The sequence below is a fragment of the Cygnus atratus genome, chromosome 23 (assembly GCF_013377495.2).
Source record: "Cygnus atratus isolate AKBS03 ecotype Queensland, Australia chromosome 23, CAtr_DNAZoo_HiC_assembly, whole genome shotgun sequence".
Taxonomy (NCBI): Eukaryota; Metazoa; Chordata; class Aves; order Anseriformes; family Anatidae; genus Cygnus; species Cygnus atratus.
In genome coordinates, this window is record NC_066384.1 from 4,061,099 (window position 1) to 4,078,658 (window position 17,560).

The following is a 17,560-nucleotide window of genomic DNA, read 5'->3' on the forward strand; positions in this document are numbered from 1 at the left end:
TTGTCCATCTTCTCCTCCCTGGGCACACATTCCACCTCCCAAGTTCATTAGCTCCACAGTTCACTTCCTTGATGTTCTATATTGTCCAAAAAAAATAAAAATCCAGTGAAACTCAGACAGCAGAAGTAGTTTGGCTTCAACAAAAGGATAAGGGTAGACTGGGGGGGGGGAAAAAGTGACATAGCATGCTCCGTATTGAAAGAGGAGAAAGCTGATGGCAGCAAAGCCTCGCAATGCCTGCCTGCTGCTCGGGTCCTTTTCCTTAACAATACACCTGAAGCAGAGGTGCTCCAGATGAGTCAGTCTCTGTGTCTTGGAAAGAGGAATCTCTGCTTGTTGGAGAGCCTTGGAGAGGAGAGAGAAGAGATGGTGACATTAGACAAGGTGAACTGTAGCAGCCAAGTGCCTGGCAGTTAGGCAAGCAGCTGCCACAAAAGGCTTTGTGTATCATGAGGGAGGAGAAAGCCACACAAAGCCCACAGGCAGGGATCAACCCTGCCTGTATTGTGGCCATCTTCGAGGAGAGATCTGTTATTATGCAGGAGAAAACTTGTCTTTTAGCCCTGGGCGGCTCTTTGGAGTGGAGCATGCATGCCGTGAGGATCAGAGCTCAGGGGACAGCCAGTCATTCTGCCCCACTCCCCTTTTGCACAGTTCTCTTTGTTCCCGTGTAACCCAGCTGTGACCTTCGCTGGGCACACCCCAGATACAGCCCCAGACTTTGTCAGGGTACTCGCAGACTGGCAGCTCTCGGGGCAGGCGCTGTGCACAGGCAGAGAGCACCCCACACGGGGGTGTCCTTCCCTCTAGGAGGACCCAGAACCCGGGCAGACCCCAGCCTTCTGAGCCCCCTTCGCTCCCAAAGCTCCCGAAAATGACACACCTTACGGTAACCCAAGAGGCAGATGCCAGCTCAGCCTTTGCAGGCGGTGAAAAACAAAGGCACACGTAACAGGAAAAGCTCAGGGCGCTCCCCTCACTCCTGCTAAATCCCCTCCCACAGCGAGGCCTCTGCAGCTGAGACCCCCGGCCAGGCACGTTACCTGCACTGCTGTGCCGCCTCATGTTCCTGGCGATCACATCTGCCGGCGTTTCCTCCGAAATTTGCACCGCCAAGTCTGGAACGAAAAAACAAGAGGGCTTGAGACAGGAAACGGTGACTCAAGAGCAAAGCTACCTGTCAGGGAACGCCGGCGCTCTCCTTCAGAGGGCACCACCCGCAGGTAACAGGAGAGGCAGCATCTTATTCCCCAGATTGCTTCCACCTTTGTCTCGGTAATCTGAGTTTTATAGTCCATCACCACCAGGAAGTAACAGCAGCCTGACTGTTAAGTGAGGAAGCACGACAGCCAACCAGTTTCCTCCATTACTTCTGGGTGTCTCCTGGCTCCCCGTACGCAGCTTGTCAAGGTCTTTCTACAACAGGCTCTCCTGTTCTAGAGGTCAGTCACTTCAGGCTGCTGCAGACAAGGAGAATATCCTTGGAATAGCCACGAGGCACTCACACCACGGCCACAGCCCTCCCCTCCTCCTTGCAGGGCTATTTACTGCTTCCTCCTCACCCCCCCGTGCAGAGGAAGGCTCAGCTCCAACACAGCCCTCTGTCACAGTGGTCTGAGAGCGGAATTAGCAAGAACGTTGCTGGAACACGGGGAAGAGAGCCGGCACGGTAACTGGACATCCTCTGCAATAAGCCAGCTCGTCTGGTCATACCAGTTACGTTTGACTCACAGTCCTTCTGCCTAGCTGAGAGGTTCAGAGCAAAGCCAGCACCATTGCAGAAGCAGCAGAATAAGTGCTGCATTGCTCAGCGCAAGCTTTCCTGGCAGTGACAGATACTACCAAGAAAGCTACATCGCAATGACTGGCGAGAAGCAGAGGTCTCCACAAAGATCTCCGTTCACACATCCGGGAAGAGAAGCCCAGCCTGAAGACAGGCACCAGTTCTCAACCCTACTCCACTGCCACATCTCCACAGCTTCGATTAAATTACCCTGCTGTAACGCCAAGGAACCTGCACGTACCGTCTTGGCTGATGACCGTGGACTCTAGCATGGTTTCGTTACCGCTGTCCGGTGCGTTGCCTCTGCTGGACTTCTCCTCGTGGCTCTGGCTGGCTGGGACAGAAATATGGGGCCGGACCCTGCTTTTCCGGGTGCTGATGCGTATGATGCCGCGGACCAGCCTGCACTCAGCATCCTGCTCGTCCAGGTTGTAGTCCTGAGTTATGCTATTGATGAGGTCCGAGATCTTGTTGGTCTTCTCCAGGAAGACAGTGTCTGACGTGCACTTGGCCAGCTCGTCGATCTGGTGGACGCTGAAGAGCTCCGTCAGCTTCTTGAAGATCAGGACGTCGATCTCCCTGCTGGACATGGAGCCGTTCAGCTCGCTGATGTCCAGGTCGGACTCGTGGAAGGAATAATACTCCTCCGAACTCCGGTGGCTGCTAGGAAGCGGCGGCTTTTCTATGCTGTTCCTGAAGGGCTTCTCTGGCAGCAGCTCCTTGAAGTACGAATCGGATTCCAGGTGGTGGCTGGGGCTCCTGTTCTGATAGACAGGAATGCCCTTCAGTTTGACATCCGGGTAACTGAAACTGCTGCCCATGTGGGACTTTTTGATCTGGTTCCCGTTCTTCTCGGTGGGAGAGACGTTGGCAGGGCTGTTTGGCAGTCGCCCGTTATAATCTCCATTCTTCCCATCATCAGTGGAGGTCTCAGCGGGCCCCGGGTAGGGGATACAGACACTGCAGTCCTGAAAGCAGCCCCCGCAGGTCACTATACAACAGAAAACAGCCTTGTACGTGTTCCAGGCCTGAGACAGAGAGGAACAGCAAAAGCTCTGGTTCGGGGGAGCCTCTGCTGTACCAGAGATAAAGGTAATCGTTTCTGCCTCTCTCCCGTTAGACTCTTTGAGGTCGGCTTTGCGACCTTTCCTGTCCCGCATCTGCTGGGCTCTGGTGCGGCCCTGCTTGATTTCAGGCGTAGAGCCGCTGAACACCTCCAGGCTGACATCGGCTTCCTTGGATGCTCTGGTCCTCAGGGGCACGGCCTCCTGGTAGGACTGGTTCACCTGGCGGTGGCTGTTCAGGTCGGGGGGGAGTCCTGCTTTCCGGCCCAGCATGGCTCACCGCTCAGGCACCTGAAGAACAAGAAGGCTTCGAGTCAAACAAAGCGTGTCTGCCCCCAGCCTCACCTTAGCGAGCTCCCGGTCAACAGAGAAGGGCCTAACGTTCAAACTCCGTGACGCCTGAGCTCAAATCCAGCATCTCAGTTATTTACAGAAACGTTTTGCATTAGAACTCGCTCGGTTCTTATTTGTTGCACAGACAAGAAAACTGCCCTGTGTTTCAGAGCTCCCCGACTCCTACAGCTTTGCTGCTTCCTTTCAGCAGGTGCCCGAATCGGGAAGGAGATGTTTTAGAGGGGCCCCTTTCAAGGCATCAAAATCGCCCCAGCCTTCAGAAGAGGTTTTCCTAAGGCAGCTGAAGAAGGCAGGCTCCAGAGACGCTGCTTCCAGGCGATAACCGAGCAACACAGCCGTAGGTGGAGCTGACTGACAGGCTCCAAAGGGAAAGTATCTCCTTTTAACCAACTTCCCCTTTGCCTTGCATTCTTTGGGACTAAGCTGGGCTCTGACAGCACTTACCCGTTTCAAAACACACTATGCCCAGGAGGAGATGACAGGTATCAATCATTATGCAAGCTGCCAATTCAGACTCTAGGTTATTCGAATGGCAAATTTGGAGGATTTAGCAATGACGGCGTTACTAACACTGCTGAGTTTTGCCAGTCACGGCCGTGTTACGTCAAAGGCTTCGCTAGGAAAACTGCTGCCTTCATCTGGATTAAAGATCTTGTCAACGAGTCCGTCTGAAATCACGCCTCACGGGAGCAAAACTTTTACAGAGCCCTGCTGCAGGAATCCTAGAGCGAGCGAGCTGTTCTCCTAGCCGCCGTTCTACCACAGCTACCCCAGGTCTGGGCACAAAGTGTTTTTACAGGCTCCTGTTGTCACACTGCACAGATCCCACAGGCAGAGTCTGGCACACGAAATCTCCCCATTACAAAGAAAGCTCAGCAACGGGCAACGGCAAAGGAAGTCAGGTCAAGGCTGGCGCTCTCTACTTTTATTGCTGTTGCTTTTATCCCAGCCTGTGACGGGCCCCTAAATTGTCCACGGTTCCTAAGCTTCTTGGCTAGCACCGCTTTCACCCCCAAGAGATCCTTTTCAATACTAATTAGGCTAATTAATAAACAGTGAGAGCCCAGACATAGCGTAAGTGGTTTTGGACTGCGCCTGCTGCTCTGCTCTGTACTTTCTATAGGGCACCTCAAGCATGAGTAAGTAAATCTGTCCTGCCTTGTCAGAGCGTGCTTTGCAGGCAGCGTGACACTACGGCTGCAACGCTGCCCCCACCAAGCAACAGATGCAGACTGAAAACGCTCCCCAGGCAGTTATATCACACCACTGCTTTCCAGGAACCTTTTGGCTCCATGAGTTTATAAGAATTCGTAAGTAGCGCCTGTCCCAGGAGCTCCTTTTGCACATTCCTGGGTGATATGCTAAACCTAAAAGCCCCAGATGCTCCAATCTCGGTGTCAAACGGGCAGAGCTCGCCAGACTCGGCACCAGCGGAGGGTTTTCATTGCTCTCACTTCAGAACCGTCTTTATTTTTTTCCTCAGTTTCACCATTTTTGTAACGAGGTCCAAAATTTAAAAGCAAACAAAAAAATATTTGAGCTGATCTAATCACAGAAACACTTAGGGGGATGTTTCTCTCAGTAGGGAGGTCTTGTTAACGGATCTAACGCGTGCACTGCCCGTGAACAACCACCATCATTTATGGAACGAAATATAACATCCTGAAGTTTCAAAGCATCTTTAGTCTAGGAAAATTATCTCAGCTCTGCAGAAAAAGACCACCAGAACACCCGTCTGAAAGCGTCCCAGCGAGCACGTACAGAACACAGCCCATCGATTCAGCAGGTTCCTCTGGCACAGGGACCGCAACACGCAGCTCAACACAGCCCCAAACGCACACCTGGGCTAAAATCCACCGCCAGGCTGATACTCACGGGATCGCCGGGAGCTCTCTCTGCTCTCACGCAGGCACCTATCCGAGTCGGGAAGATCCTTCCAGAGAACTTCAGTACCCAAAGAGCGAGGTGGGAGCTGCAAGCAGTTTGCGCGTCTAAGAGTTAGCCAGGGTCTAAGATCTTCATTGTTCAGAGGACAGGATTTCCTTCGAAAGTTTCAAAAAAAGGCTAAATTAGGTTGCGAGTACGCTCGATAAAGCCACGCCGGTTTGCCAATAACCACAGTGCCCTGTTTCTAGAAACTAGGGAAGTCAAAGCAGTCATTTCAAAATGGGCCAGAAGAGCTAAATTCAGGATTTAGGCATAGACAGAGCTTCTCTTGGATCTATGGATGCTAAATTCAGGATTTAGGCATAGATATAACTTCTCTGAGGTCTATGGAAGCTGCGACACCTTGTAGCTCTCCCAGCCACCCCCATCAGCAGCGAAAGCTGCCCCAGGGAGCACCGGCTCGGCCTCCGGATGGAGACCCTGGCTCGGAATAACACGGCCACTTCGTGCCCCCACGTCCAGCCTCCCCCCTCAGGCCCTGACCAAACCCAAACGCCTCGCACCGGGCCCCTGCACCCCCCCAGCGCGCCCCCCCCGTGCTCCAGGACACGGGGTCGGAGCGGGGCTCCCGGAGAAGGAACCTGGTGGGGCCGAGCGGTGCCGCTCCTCTGCCCACCGGGACACCCGCGGGGCCCGGCCGGTTCCCCACGGGGCTGGGGTTAAAGAGTCCCCGGAGGGTGGCTGGCAGGCTCTGAGGGGCTGGGCACGGCCTGCCCGGTCCCGGTAACCGGAGACCCTCGGGGAGAGCCCAGAGCCCACCGGGGACGGACCGGGGTCCACCGGGGGGGAGAGACAGAAGACCCCCGGGGCAGGACCAGGGCCCAACGGGGACGGACCGGGGACCCCAGGGGCAGGACCGAGGACCCCCGGGGGGAGACCAGGGACGAACCGGAGACCCCCGGGGCAGGACTGGGGACCCCCGGGGACGGACCGGGGCCCACCGGGGCAGGACCGGGGAAATCCGGGACCCACCGGGGACGGACCGGAGCAGGAGCGGAGACCCCTGGGGCAGGACAGGGGACCCCCGGGGCCGCCCCCACCGCCCTCCAGCCCGACGGGAAAGCCCCGTGAGGGCCGCAGGCAGCTCCCAGCGACCAGCCCCGGGCCCGGCGGGGAGGAACGGGGCCGAACGGGGCCGAGCCGTGCCGGGGGGGGGGGGGGGGCTCAGCCTGTCGGGGGGCGCAGGGCTCGGGACGGACCCCGGGACGGCTGCGGGGCGGGGGCGGGGCGGGGCAGCGCCTCCCCGCTGGGTGCTGGGCCCGGCGCGGTGCGGCGGGGCCGGGGGGGCAGCGGCGGGGCCCGGCCCGGCCCCGGTTACCTGCGAGCCAGGGAGCGGCGCCGGCCCCGCCTCACCTGGGCCAGGTGCGCCCACGTGACCCGGCCCGACGGGGCGCCGCGAGGGCCACGAGAGCGCGGCTCGCGAAGCTGCCCCTGAGCCACCCCCCTGCGGCCTCCAACCCCCCCCCCCCCCCCCTTGTCCGCCCCGTGGGATCTCAGGGATCCTCCACACACGCGGGATCCCTCTTCCACGCGATCCCAGGGCGCAGACAGAGTGTTTGTGTCCCGTTCTGGGTCCTCCGGGACAAGGGAGGCAGGGATACACCGGGGGGGGGGGGGGGGGGGGGGTCCATGTCGATGGCCACCGAGGTCACAGAGTCACAGAGGTTTGGGCTGGAAGGGACCCCAAAGCCCACCCAGGGACCCCAAAGCCCACCCGGAGACCCCAAAGCCCACCCAGTTCCAACCCCTGCCGTACATTAGGATGCCACCCGCTAGGTCAGGCTGCTCAGAGTCCCCTCCAGCCTGGTCCTGTACACCCCCGGGGCCTCACCAACCTCTGAGGGAAGAATTTCCTCCTCACCTCTGATCTAAATCTGCCTTCTTTGAGTTTAAAGCCGTTCCTCCTCCCCCCCCACTCAAAGGACATTGAGGCCCTGGAGTGTGTCCAGAGAAGGGCTACGAAGCTGGTGAAGGGCCTGGAGCACTGCAGGGACCCACATCAGCCCCCAAGCCCTGCCCCAAGGACCCGCACCCTCCATGGGGGTTATTTCACCCCGTAAGCTCAGCAAACAGCATCGTCTGTCCTGCTTTGCCCAGCAGGAGGGTCCTTTATGCCTGAACCCCCCTTGGTATGGGGGTGGCATGGGGATGCGGTGCACTGCCCGGGTGCCAGCTTGTCCTTTGCTGCTGCTCGGTGGCTGAAGTGCTGGTGACTCACGTTCCTGGGGTCGAATCCTTCCCCAGAGAGGAAGAGGAGAGCAGAAACGCTGCAGGCAGAGCTTGGCTGAGATGCACCAGGCGGGCTCCGAGGGAAGGATGGAGAAAAATCAATTCAAAGGACGACGCGAGTGCCAAGAAGCTCATTCCTTCTCTAAAGGGCATGAAGACCGTGTTTATTTATTTAAGCCCCTGGCACAGGAACACTGTGCTTAATTCCAGACAGTGTCGTTTCCCTGGCTGGGGTTTCGTTTCTGTACAGCTCGATGCACTGCTTGGCAATGCCTCGGCTCCTCCGTCTGGTGCTTCAAACACAGCCCCCAGCCCCCAGCCCCTCATCAGTGCCCCCCTTCCCTGGCAGAGCCAGGAACCTTGGGGGTGCCTTGGGGGTTCCACCCGAGCAGAGCAAAAAACCAACGAAGGATTTTCCGTTCTTCACCTCTTGGACCTTTACTTGGACCTTCCCATCTGCATGATTTTGTTGGTGCGGGGGCTGCCCCCTGCTTGCTCCCAGGCCGGTGCTTGGGCACCAGCATCCCCAGGCAGCTGGGGGCTTTTTAAGCTTGTTGGGGGGCTGCAGACCTGAACCCAGGAGCCTGGCCCAGCCCAGCCTGCCCCCAACCCTTCCCAGTAACCTCCCAGCATCCCAGCCAGCCGTTCCCAGTAACCCCCAGGAACCCACCCAGCTTTTCTCATTAACCCCAGCCCAACCTTTCTCAGCGTCCCGGTGCTGCTCCCACCGTGCCGGTACCGCACCGTTACATTCCAGGGACGCCCCCCACCGTGCCAGTACCGCACTAGAGCCGCACCTGCTGCCCCCCCATGCCGTGCCGTGCCATCACGTCCCATCCCCATCCCACCCCATTCCCATCCTATCTCACCCCATCCCATCCCCGACCCCATCCCCATCCCACCCCATCCCCATTCCATCCCCACCCTATCTCCACCCCTTCCCCATCCCAATCCCATCCTCCCCCATCCCTACCCCATCCCCGTCCCAATCCCATCCCCATCCCTATCCCAATCCCATCCCCAGCCCGTCCCCATCCCTTCCCAATCCCCATCCCATATCCCAATCCCATCCCCATCCCTATCCCAATCCCATCCCCAGCCCGTCCCCATCCCTTCCCAATCCCCATCCCATATCCCAATCCCATCCCCATCTCCACCCCTTCCCCATCCCCATCCCCCTCCCAATCCCATTCCCATCCCATCCCCATCCCATCCCCATCCCGGTGCCGCCCCCACCGGGGCCGAGCCGCGCTGTGCGGGCGCCGCCCCCGGGCTCTATATCCGCTCAGCACCGCCCCGCACCGCTCCGCACCCCTTCCCATTCCCATGGCGACACCAGCAGCGGAACCAGCACCGGCCCCAGCACCCCCAGCACCCCCAGCACCGGCGGGCGAGCAGCACCGGGAGCTCAGCCCCAATTCCCCGCGCACCGCAGCATCCTCCCCGGCGCCGCCACCGGCCCCACCTCCGGCCCCACCGGCCCCGAGCGGCGGCTCGGGGGAGCTGGCGGCGGCTCGGCGGCGCTTGGTGGCGGCCGAGGGGCGGCGGAGGGCGGCGGCGGAGCTGGAGGGCCGGGTGCTGCAGGTGCACTGCGCCCTGCGCCACGCCGAGCTGCGCCTGGCCGCCAGGGCCGAGACCCTGGGGCGGCTGGGGGCCGGGGTCGCTCAAGCCCAGCTGGCTTTGGCAGCCCAAGGGCAGAGGTTGCAGAAGGGGCTCCGCCGCCGCTCTCGCCTCCGCTCGGCCCCGCTGCTCGCCGCCGCCCGGGCGCTCCGCAGCTGCGTGCCCTGGGCAGCCCCCCGCAGCCGCCGCTCCGCCGCCTGCCGCCTGCCCGCAGCCCCCCGCAGCCCCGCCTAAAGGGTGGTGGTGGGGGGGGTGGGGGGGCTCTAAAGGGGGTGGGGGGGAAGGGGGGGGTTGGGTGGGGAAGGGGGTGCCCAAAGGGGGGGGGGGGCTTGGGGGAGGGTGGGGGGGCTTGGGGTTCTGGGGGAGGATGGAGGATTTGGGGTGCTGGAGGGTTTAGGGGGAAGCTAGAGGGGGTGGGGGGTGTCTTATGGGGTGGGGGGGAAGCCGTAGGGGTCTTGAGGGAGGTTGGGGGGGGTCTTGGGGGTTGGGGGGGGATGGAGGATTTGGGGTGTTGGAGGGTTTAGGAGGGTGGGGGGAGCCTTATGGGGTGGGGAGAATCTTCAGGGGTATTGAGGGAGGCTGAGGGGATCTTGGGGAGTTGGGGTTCTGGGGGGGTGGGGATGATGGAGGATTTGGGGTGTTGGAGGGTTTAGGGGGGTAGGGGGAACCTGCAGGGGATGGAGGAAGCCTTAAGGGGTGGGGGGGACCTGTAGGGGATGGGGGAGGTCTGTGAGGTGGGGGGAACCTGCAGGGATCTTGAGGGAAATCTATGGGATGGGGGAACCCAGCAGGGTCTGGGTCCCGCGAGGGTGGCCTGAGTGTGATGGGGGAAGACTCTACGGCGCCTTTAGGGGATCTGGTGGGATTGGGGTGCTCCAGGGGACCCAGCAGGGTCTGGGGACTTTGGGATGCCCTGAGGAAAATGGGTGGTGGAGGGTCCCTGGGGGACCCTATGGGGTTTGAAGTGCTTCAGGGACCCTGCAGGGTCTGGGGTCCTTGGGTGTGCAGGGTAGGTGTGTGTATCAGTGAGGCTGGGGGCTCCAGCAGGGTCTGGGAGCCCCTATGGGGTTGGGGGACCCTGCAGGGTCTGGGGTCCCTGGAGGATCTTACTGGCTCTGGGGGCAACAAAGGGGGATCTGCTGCCAGCAGCCCTCAAAGGCAGCAGGTTCAGAGCAGCCGCTGCGGGGCAGGGCCCCTTCCCCAGGGATGCCCCGGAGCCCTGGGGGTGTCCGGCAGGACAATGCGGGGGACGCAGCCTCGCACCACAGCTCGGGTACCGGTTCTCAGCCTGAGCGTGCCCCACGCAAGCCTCGGGACGATCAAGAGGGCTGGGGGCTGCCCCACATCCACCACCTCCAGATGGCGATTTCAGCTTTGGACTGCATCTCTGCAGGGGCAGAGAGCAGAGGAGGACTGCTCCTTGCCGTGGCACTGACCCCATTTGCCTCCCACCGGGCTCAGCCGGCCGCTGGATGTTTGGGACTGCTCTGACCGGGCCAACGCTGCTTGAAGCCTCCTTTCCCTGTGCCTCCAGCTCCGAGCAAGCGTCCTGCGGGCACCCCAATGTCACCTTGCTGCAGAGCGTGCCCCTGGGGTAGACGTGCTGTGGGATCTCAAGGGACGAGGAGGTGGGCTCGGGACCAAGCACCCTCTCTGAGCAGAAGGATGGTGCAGGGCCGCCTCGCTGCTGTCCCCGTCTGTGCCCCACCAGCCCCGAGCTGGCCTCGTCACGGAGGGCTCGGACCCGACAGCATCATCCCCATCGTGCCGGGAGCACCGCAGCGGTCCTGCTGGCCAAGCTCTCCTCCAGCCAGCCACAGGGCTCGTAGCCCCTGGGCTAGCAGCTTTCCTCAGCCCCACGGATGAGCCACGGAGCTGGGGGCTCGCTTCGCTGCGCCAAGCTTTCGCCGTGGCTTTCCCTGGAGGCTGCATGCATCCCCCCTCCTGCCAGAAGATCCCAACTCAGCTTCGTGTGTTTGTTTTTTTTTTTTTTTAATTTAAAAGACAAAACCGCTTGATTCGGGTCGGGGTGGGGGGGGATTTCACTGACTCATGAATGTGCTGCTCCTACCTTCCCGTCAGACAGCAGGTCTGTTGTGTAACGCTCGCGTCCGCGCTGGCTGGGGCTGCCGCCCGCCTCGCGCTGCCCCCGCTCCACAGCGGGGCACAAGCAGAAGTAAACTCCATATATTTTATTCCTTATGTTTGGTGTCCTTAGGTGCTGGCTGAAACATCACCGAGAGGGTGATTAGAACAGGGATTAGCAAATAAGCCCCAGTAATCGCATGTAATTAATACCGGGGTGGATTTCACTGATTAGTGACCTCTTCCTCCAGGCACGTAGGGGCTTGGAAAATGGGATAGGGGCTCCCTGGCCCAGAAAGGGCCACTGTGGGCATATGGGTCTCTACAAGGCAACTATATATATATATATATATATACACACACATATATATAAGTTACATGTATACACATCGAGTCTGCCCTAAAAAAAAAATATTGTAAGGCCACAGGACGACACCCATAAATATGTGCAGGAAAAGTGTGGCAGAGCAATATTTGAGCATCGACTTCATGTTAACAAAGCTAGGAGGCAGCACTGGCTGCAAAGGTGTCTCTCCTATTAATTCCCATTTTCAGACTGATTTTAAGTGCACGTGCTGCTCGTTTTCATGCTCCCCGTGCTGCTGACATCCCACCTCGGTGCTCCCTGACTTCTGCCCTTGTGTGCCCAACCATAATCCCAGGCAGGAGGCATCCCGCAGCAGGGTGGGAGGCTGCTGCTAATAGCAGCTTACGGGGCTCAACCAGGAGAAAGGACACATCATCTCTCTGTGATCTCTCCCAGGCTTTCAATTAATAGTATGAAATGCACAGCTTGGGTTTAAATCTCTCGATTTCCCCCCCCCCCCCCACTCTGGTGATTATTTGCAAATCAGCTTTTGACCTGATTAGAGCCGAACCTACTTAAAGGAATTGCAGGGAAAGACCTTAAAAAAAAAAAAAATCCACTCTGTTAACCCGGTAAGACCAGAATCATTCAGAAATCCTTTGGTGCAACAATTCCTCCCCACCCTTCAGTCTCGGTACAATTACGGCCTCGTCACACCGTGTTCCTGCAGCGTCTGCAGCTGAAGTGTTAAATTCATTGTGCTTCACCCACATTCCTGTTTGCCTACCAGATAGGGGAGGTTGTTGCTGTTAGCGAGGACGGGAGGGCTGGTGGGAGAGCAAGAAGCAATCCCAGGCGTCCTTGAAGCTTTCACTCCTGCAAATAAGCGCTCGTTTACCTCAAAAATAATAATAATAAAATACCTTTTTGCTTTGGATACGTGGCGAAAGCTGCGCTTGAGGCAGAAGGGATTTTAAAGGATGGGGGGAGGCAGTTGTGGCCTCCTGGACACCCACAGCCTCGGGGGGCAGCGGGATGTCCCTGTTCACAGGGCATCATCTTGCAGCTGAAATGCAGGGGGAGGGGTGGTGGGAGGTTGGTGGCATCCGTGTCCTCAGCCCGGTCTGCAGAGTAAAAGAACAACAGCAGCTCCCCCAGGCCGGTGCCTGCGTTAGGAAAAACAAAAATTAGATAAAATCTAACCCGAGTCCCATCACAGGGCGCTTGCTCCAGGCCAGGATAACCCTCCTGGGACTGCTGGGGGATGCGGCCACCTGCACCCCTGCCCAGCCCTCGCACCCCAAATCCTTCCGAGTCCCAGGGCCGTGGTTTTGGGCAAGGAACCCCGTGTCACCCCCAGAGAGCTGTGCTGCCACCACCACCGCGCTCACCCACCGTGGGGGGGACAACAACCTGCTGGGGGGCCCTGGGCCCCTTTTGGGCTCAGATTTGGGGAGAAAACCCCCAAACACATGGTCAGAGGGGAGATGTAGCCCAGGATTTGGACCATTCCCTGCCTGCTGCCAGGAGCATCCCTGGCTGGGAGAGCAGAGGGCTTTAAATAACCCCCAGCACCTCCACCAGCAAAAACGCTGCGCAAAGAGCACCCCCCCCACCGCCTTTTTATGAGATTATTCCGTTAGAGAAAACAACTTTCTAGGAAAAAAAAAAATATGCAAAGACCTAAGACCAGATTTTCTGCTTTTCTCTCTTAATTCCCAGCCGTGGGACGGGGTGGGGGGGGGGGGTGGGGGGGAGGACACGCGTGGGGCCCCAGCGCCCGCTGCGGGCCGGCGACACCAGAGGGCACTGCAGGAGCCGCCTTGGCGCAGCCCGGCCCCGAGCGGCTTCGTGGGGTGGAATCGGTCCCCCCGGGTGTCCCCTGGGTCCCCAACCTCCTTGGGGTCCCTACCAACGTTGGGGTCCTCAGCCCTTCCCTCCCAGAACACCCCCTCCCCATTACTCACCCTCTCCCCCAGCCTCCAGCATTTATTCCCTTAAAGGTCCCAATTAGCCCCAATTAGCCCCAGCGGGTGGGGATTGCCCCCCCCAGCCCTGATTTGCTCCTCCAAGCACCTGAGTCCATCCCACAGCACTGCCCTAAGCTATTTTTTTGGGGGGGGGGGGGGCTGGAGGCAGCACACTGGGGGTTTCGGCCTCTTTCCTTCCTCCAGCCCCCCTGGGAGGTAAAACAGGGGCTGGGGGTGCGCCTTGGTGCATTTTTGGCTCCTTTTGAGCCCGTGAAAGTTTTTATCTCCCACCCCATCCTTTGGCATCTGCCCCGTGATGGGCACCCTTGTGCTTCAACTCTTGGTTCAGACATGCTGAGAAAAGTTGATTAAATCATTTTATTTTCAGTTCTGCTGGCCCATTTCTCCCCAGACCCCCCCCCCCCCCCGCTGAGGGCCTGAGACACCCCTGTGCCCAAAGACAGGGCTGTCACCATGGGCTCTGAACCCCCTGTCCCCACCACCCCATCACCCCCTGTCCCCACCACCCCATCACCCCTTGCCCATCACCCCTGTTCCCACCACCCTGTCACCCCTGTTCCCACCACCCCCTGTCCCCACCACCCTGCCACCCCTGTCCCCACCATCCCATTGCCCCCTGTCCCCACCACCCCATCCCCACCGGTGCCATCCCCACGCAGCCCCAGTGCTGGGGGGGTTTCCAGGCCCCCGGAGCCTGTTCCTGCTGCAAGTGGCCGCGGGGCTGATTCCCCTACGCCCGCCTTAACGTGCTAAGCCCATCTTGGTCCAGTTCTCTCTTCCCCGCTAAGCTCCTTAAGTCACTGATCTGGTTAAACCTCAGCGATCAGTTTGTTTTGCCTGGCAAGTTAACGCACCTAATTCCTCGCTACCTCGCTCCTGATGCTCACCCTGCGTGGAGACGCAGCCGGGTGGGTTGGGGATGCTTCGCACCCCGTGGTATGGGGTCGATGTGACACCTCTATGGGGTCCTGCACCCCTTGGTAGGGCTGCAGAGCCGTCCCCATCCCAGAGCTTGGGTGGAGAAGAGCAGAAGAAAGAGGCTCACTTAGCCTCATCCCCCTCCCCGCACACCGTCCACATTTTTGGCTGTTGAGGAAGGTTTTCTGCAGGCCTTTGGGCAATTTGTTAAGGGAATTGTTTGAGGGAAATGGGGTAATCAGCCCTGCTACGTGCGGGCTCAGGGCTGTGGTTTCTCGTGGCCTTTCTCCTTCCAGGAAGGCCAGGCAAGAGAAGGCCGTTGGGCAACAGCGGGGAGCGTCCAAGCCGTGATTTTCCAGGGTTCAAATATCTCTGCCTCTGACCCGGGCTTGGCTTAAGTGCCCCACAAGGCTCTCTCGGCGGAGCGGTGTCTCTATTTTCAGCCCTAATCCGATCACATGCCTCCGCCTGTGCCTCCGCCGGCTCCTGCCCGAAGCCCGCAGGTGCCGGGCAGGATCCGGCTCCTTCTCCGTGGGACGAAGCTGGCACTTGGAGGGTGATGCTGAGCGTCCTGGTACCCTCACGGGTCCCTTTCCTACAGCTCCAGGGTTTTCCCATGCCCACAGCTTCCAAATCCACTGCAAGCCCCGTGAAGGGCGATGGAGACACCCCGAAATAACTATACCATGCGCACAGCATGCGGCCTCAAAGGGCAGAGTGCACGGAGGGGCTGCACCTTGCTCGCCGTCCCCTGCCCCACACACTGGGGCTGGCAGAGGTGGGAGCAGGTCCCCCCACGCCCCTATACCTATAGATTGAAGCCACCCCCTATAGGGACCTGTGGAGCAGAGCTGCTAAGCGAGGCAGCCCGCCCTGCACGTTTCCTTAGGCTGTCCACGCTAATCCTCAGCAATCCGATGTGATGGGAGACCTGTAACCTGATCGCGGTTCCTTAAGGGTTTTAGCGGGATTAATTGCCAAAAGCGCTGCTTATTGCTCGCAGCGGCAGGGGCACGGCCCCCCTGGTGCTGCTTTCCCCGGTGCTGTGACCCCAGGGGCTCTGAACCCTGCACGTCTGTGAGGAGCCCCAAAAGCTGCGGTGATGTGATCCCCAAATCCCAGAACTGGAGCCTGAGGGTTTTGGGGTTTGTCCTTCAAAAAGGAGGGAGGAGAGGCAGTGCTGTGGGGTTCGGGCTGCGAGGTGCTGGCACACCCCGGTCCCCACACGCGGGGCTTTCCTTCGCCTGCACGGCGGTCGCACCCCGATGTTGGTGCTGCAGGGCCTGGGCTCCGTGGCTCTGGGAGGTGGGGATTTGAGGTAAAAAGCCCCAGATTTTTTCAAACGTGGTGTTTGAAGGGAGGTTAACTCCACCAGGCGCGGTGATACTGCAGAGCTACACACCGGGTGTTCTCCAGGGCTCGAGGGGTCCCAGCCAGGTGCGCATGGTGGGGGTCCCGCTGCTTGGCCCCCCCGGGGGACCACATGGCAGCGGTGCTGAGCAGCTTTGCCATGCCCTGAGCCTGCAAGAGGCAGGAACCCATAACGATAAAAGAGAGAAAAAGCAACCCACAGCCCTTCTTTTCATTCCCTTTTTTGCACCAGGGGTGACAAGGGGTGGCTGCCGTGATGCGGGAAGGCGCCGCCGCCAGGAGGAGGAACCCCGGCACCCCGCAGCACCCCGCGGCACCCCTGGGCACCGAGAGCCAGCCGCAGCCCCGGCTGACGCGGTTGGGCTGACGCGGGGACTATATCGGTCGGTGACAGGCAGGAAAGGAATCCGCCGAGGGAAGCCAAGCGCAGGCTCGGCGCTCCCCGCCGCCGCTCCTCTTATGGAGCGGAGCAGGAGGGCAGAGGGGCCGGGGCAGCTCCCGTTATGGAGAAGCCCTGGGGAAGCCCTGGCTCGCACGAGCTCTCCTCGGCCCCGCAGGACGCCGTGGGGACTCTGTGCTCGGGGCACGGCACCGCCTGGGGACACCGTATCCATGACTGCCGGTGCCTCTTGGAGAGGAGGAGGAGGAGGAGGAGGAAGAGCTGGCGAGCTGTTCCTGACACCTGCTTGGTGCTGAGCCTTGGTGCTCAGGGACAGGCAGCAGAGGCTGCCAGACCCGTCCTGCCCGAGGTGGCACGGGCACAAGCGGGTGGCACCAGCTGTGGGTGCTGCTGGGTGCCCGGCGGGTCGGGGCAGGTGCTGGGGAACCAGCCCTCGCCTTTTGCACGGGCTCAGTTCCCAGCTCCAGCATCATTTCCAAGAAAATCCTGGGCGGGTGGGAACCACGCCGTTCCCAGCACTGGCGCCCAGGGCTCTGGCGGAGCGGTGCCACCCCGGGGGGTTTGGGGCATGCAATGGGGTCCCCCCTCCATCAGCTGGGGCCAGGCACTCTCCTCGCAGCGAAGGCACAAGCTGCAAAATTACTTACACTCGGAGGAACACTGCAGGAAGGAGAAGCCCTTAGCTAGCAGCACAGCAGCCAGGGCCGGCTCAGCTCCATCATGCTGGCAGCAAGGAGGGCGGCGAACCTTTGTGTGGCAGGAGAAAGAAAGGGCTGCGGTGGCAGGAGCAGCAGCTCCGGGTGGTCCCAGGCACGAGGGACTGCTCGGTGCTCGGCTGCTGTGGGCAGGCAATCGCAGGAAGGTGTTGGTTGGCAAACCGAGGACTATTTCGCTTCGTGTTGTAGAGGAAGGGGAGGTTTAGGGTGGCTGGTGTGGCAGGGGGTGGCGGGTGTTGGGCAGCATTGGTGGCAACGTGTGACGTCCCTTCCTGACAGCTCGGCGCTGCCACCACACAGCAGTGCTCACTTCATAAGCAGATGGGTTTTGGGGTGGGTTTGGGGTCCCTGGGGACTGCAGTTGCTTTGAGCACCTTTGGCAGAGGAGGAGACGGCCCCGCTGCAGCCCAGCTCCTCCACGAGCTGCCGGCCCTGCTACCCAGGGCTTTTCAACACCAGCCAAGAGCGATGCCCCTTTGCTGGGGTGCAAACTAAAAGCCTCTTTGTGCAAACCCACGGAGCAGAAAAAGGTCCAAAACCGGGGCAGCTCAGCACGGGCACAGGTCAAGGGCACGGCCGAACCCCCTCCCCGGCCCACATCCAGCTCCGTGGAGCCGCTGCCTTGCCCTGAGCTGGGGAAGCGAACGCCCCTGCTCTTTCCCACGTGTTGTTGAGCTGCTCAAATATTTGCTTTGGAAAGCGCTGCCTTGCCCCGAGCCCCGCAGCCAAGGCCGTCCCTGGCTGCTCGCAGCAGGCACCGAGGAGGGATCCTGCT

General features: G+C 60.1%; 1 protein-coding gene across 1 annotated transcript; it reads right to left on the reverse strand.

The window, feature by feature from the left end:
• Nucleotides 1–262: 262 nt before the first annotated feature.
• On the reverse strand, nt 263–3,120 carry KDF1 (keratinocyte differentiation factor 1). Its single transcript, XM_035562333.1, has 3 exons — nt 2,025–3,120; nt 1,044–1,118; nt 263–345 (listed from the first exon to the last, which is right to left on the reverse strand). Exons 1-3 carry the CDS (start codon nt 3,118–3,120, stop codon nt 263–265), a joined length of 1,254 nt encoding a protein of 417 aa, XP_035418226.1.
• Between the last annotated feature and the right edge of the window lie 14,440 nt (nt 3,121–17,560).

Bases quoted from the DNA above. Each gene is read 5' to 3' on its own strand.
- KDF1 (XM_035562333.1), bottom strand. From the start codon at position 3,120: ATGCTGGGCCGGAAAGCAGGACTCCCCCCCGACCTGAACAGCCACCGC. The intron at 1,119-2,024 runs GTACGTGCAGGT...TTTTCGTTCCAG, and splicing joins CACGGTCATCAGCCAAGACG to ACTTGGCGGTGCAAATTTCG. The intron at 346-1,043 runs GTAACGTGCCTG...CTCCTCTCCAAG, and splicing joins GAGGCGGCACAGCAGTGCAG to GCTCTCCAACAAGCAGAGAT.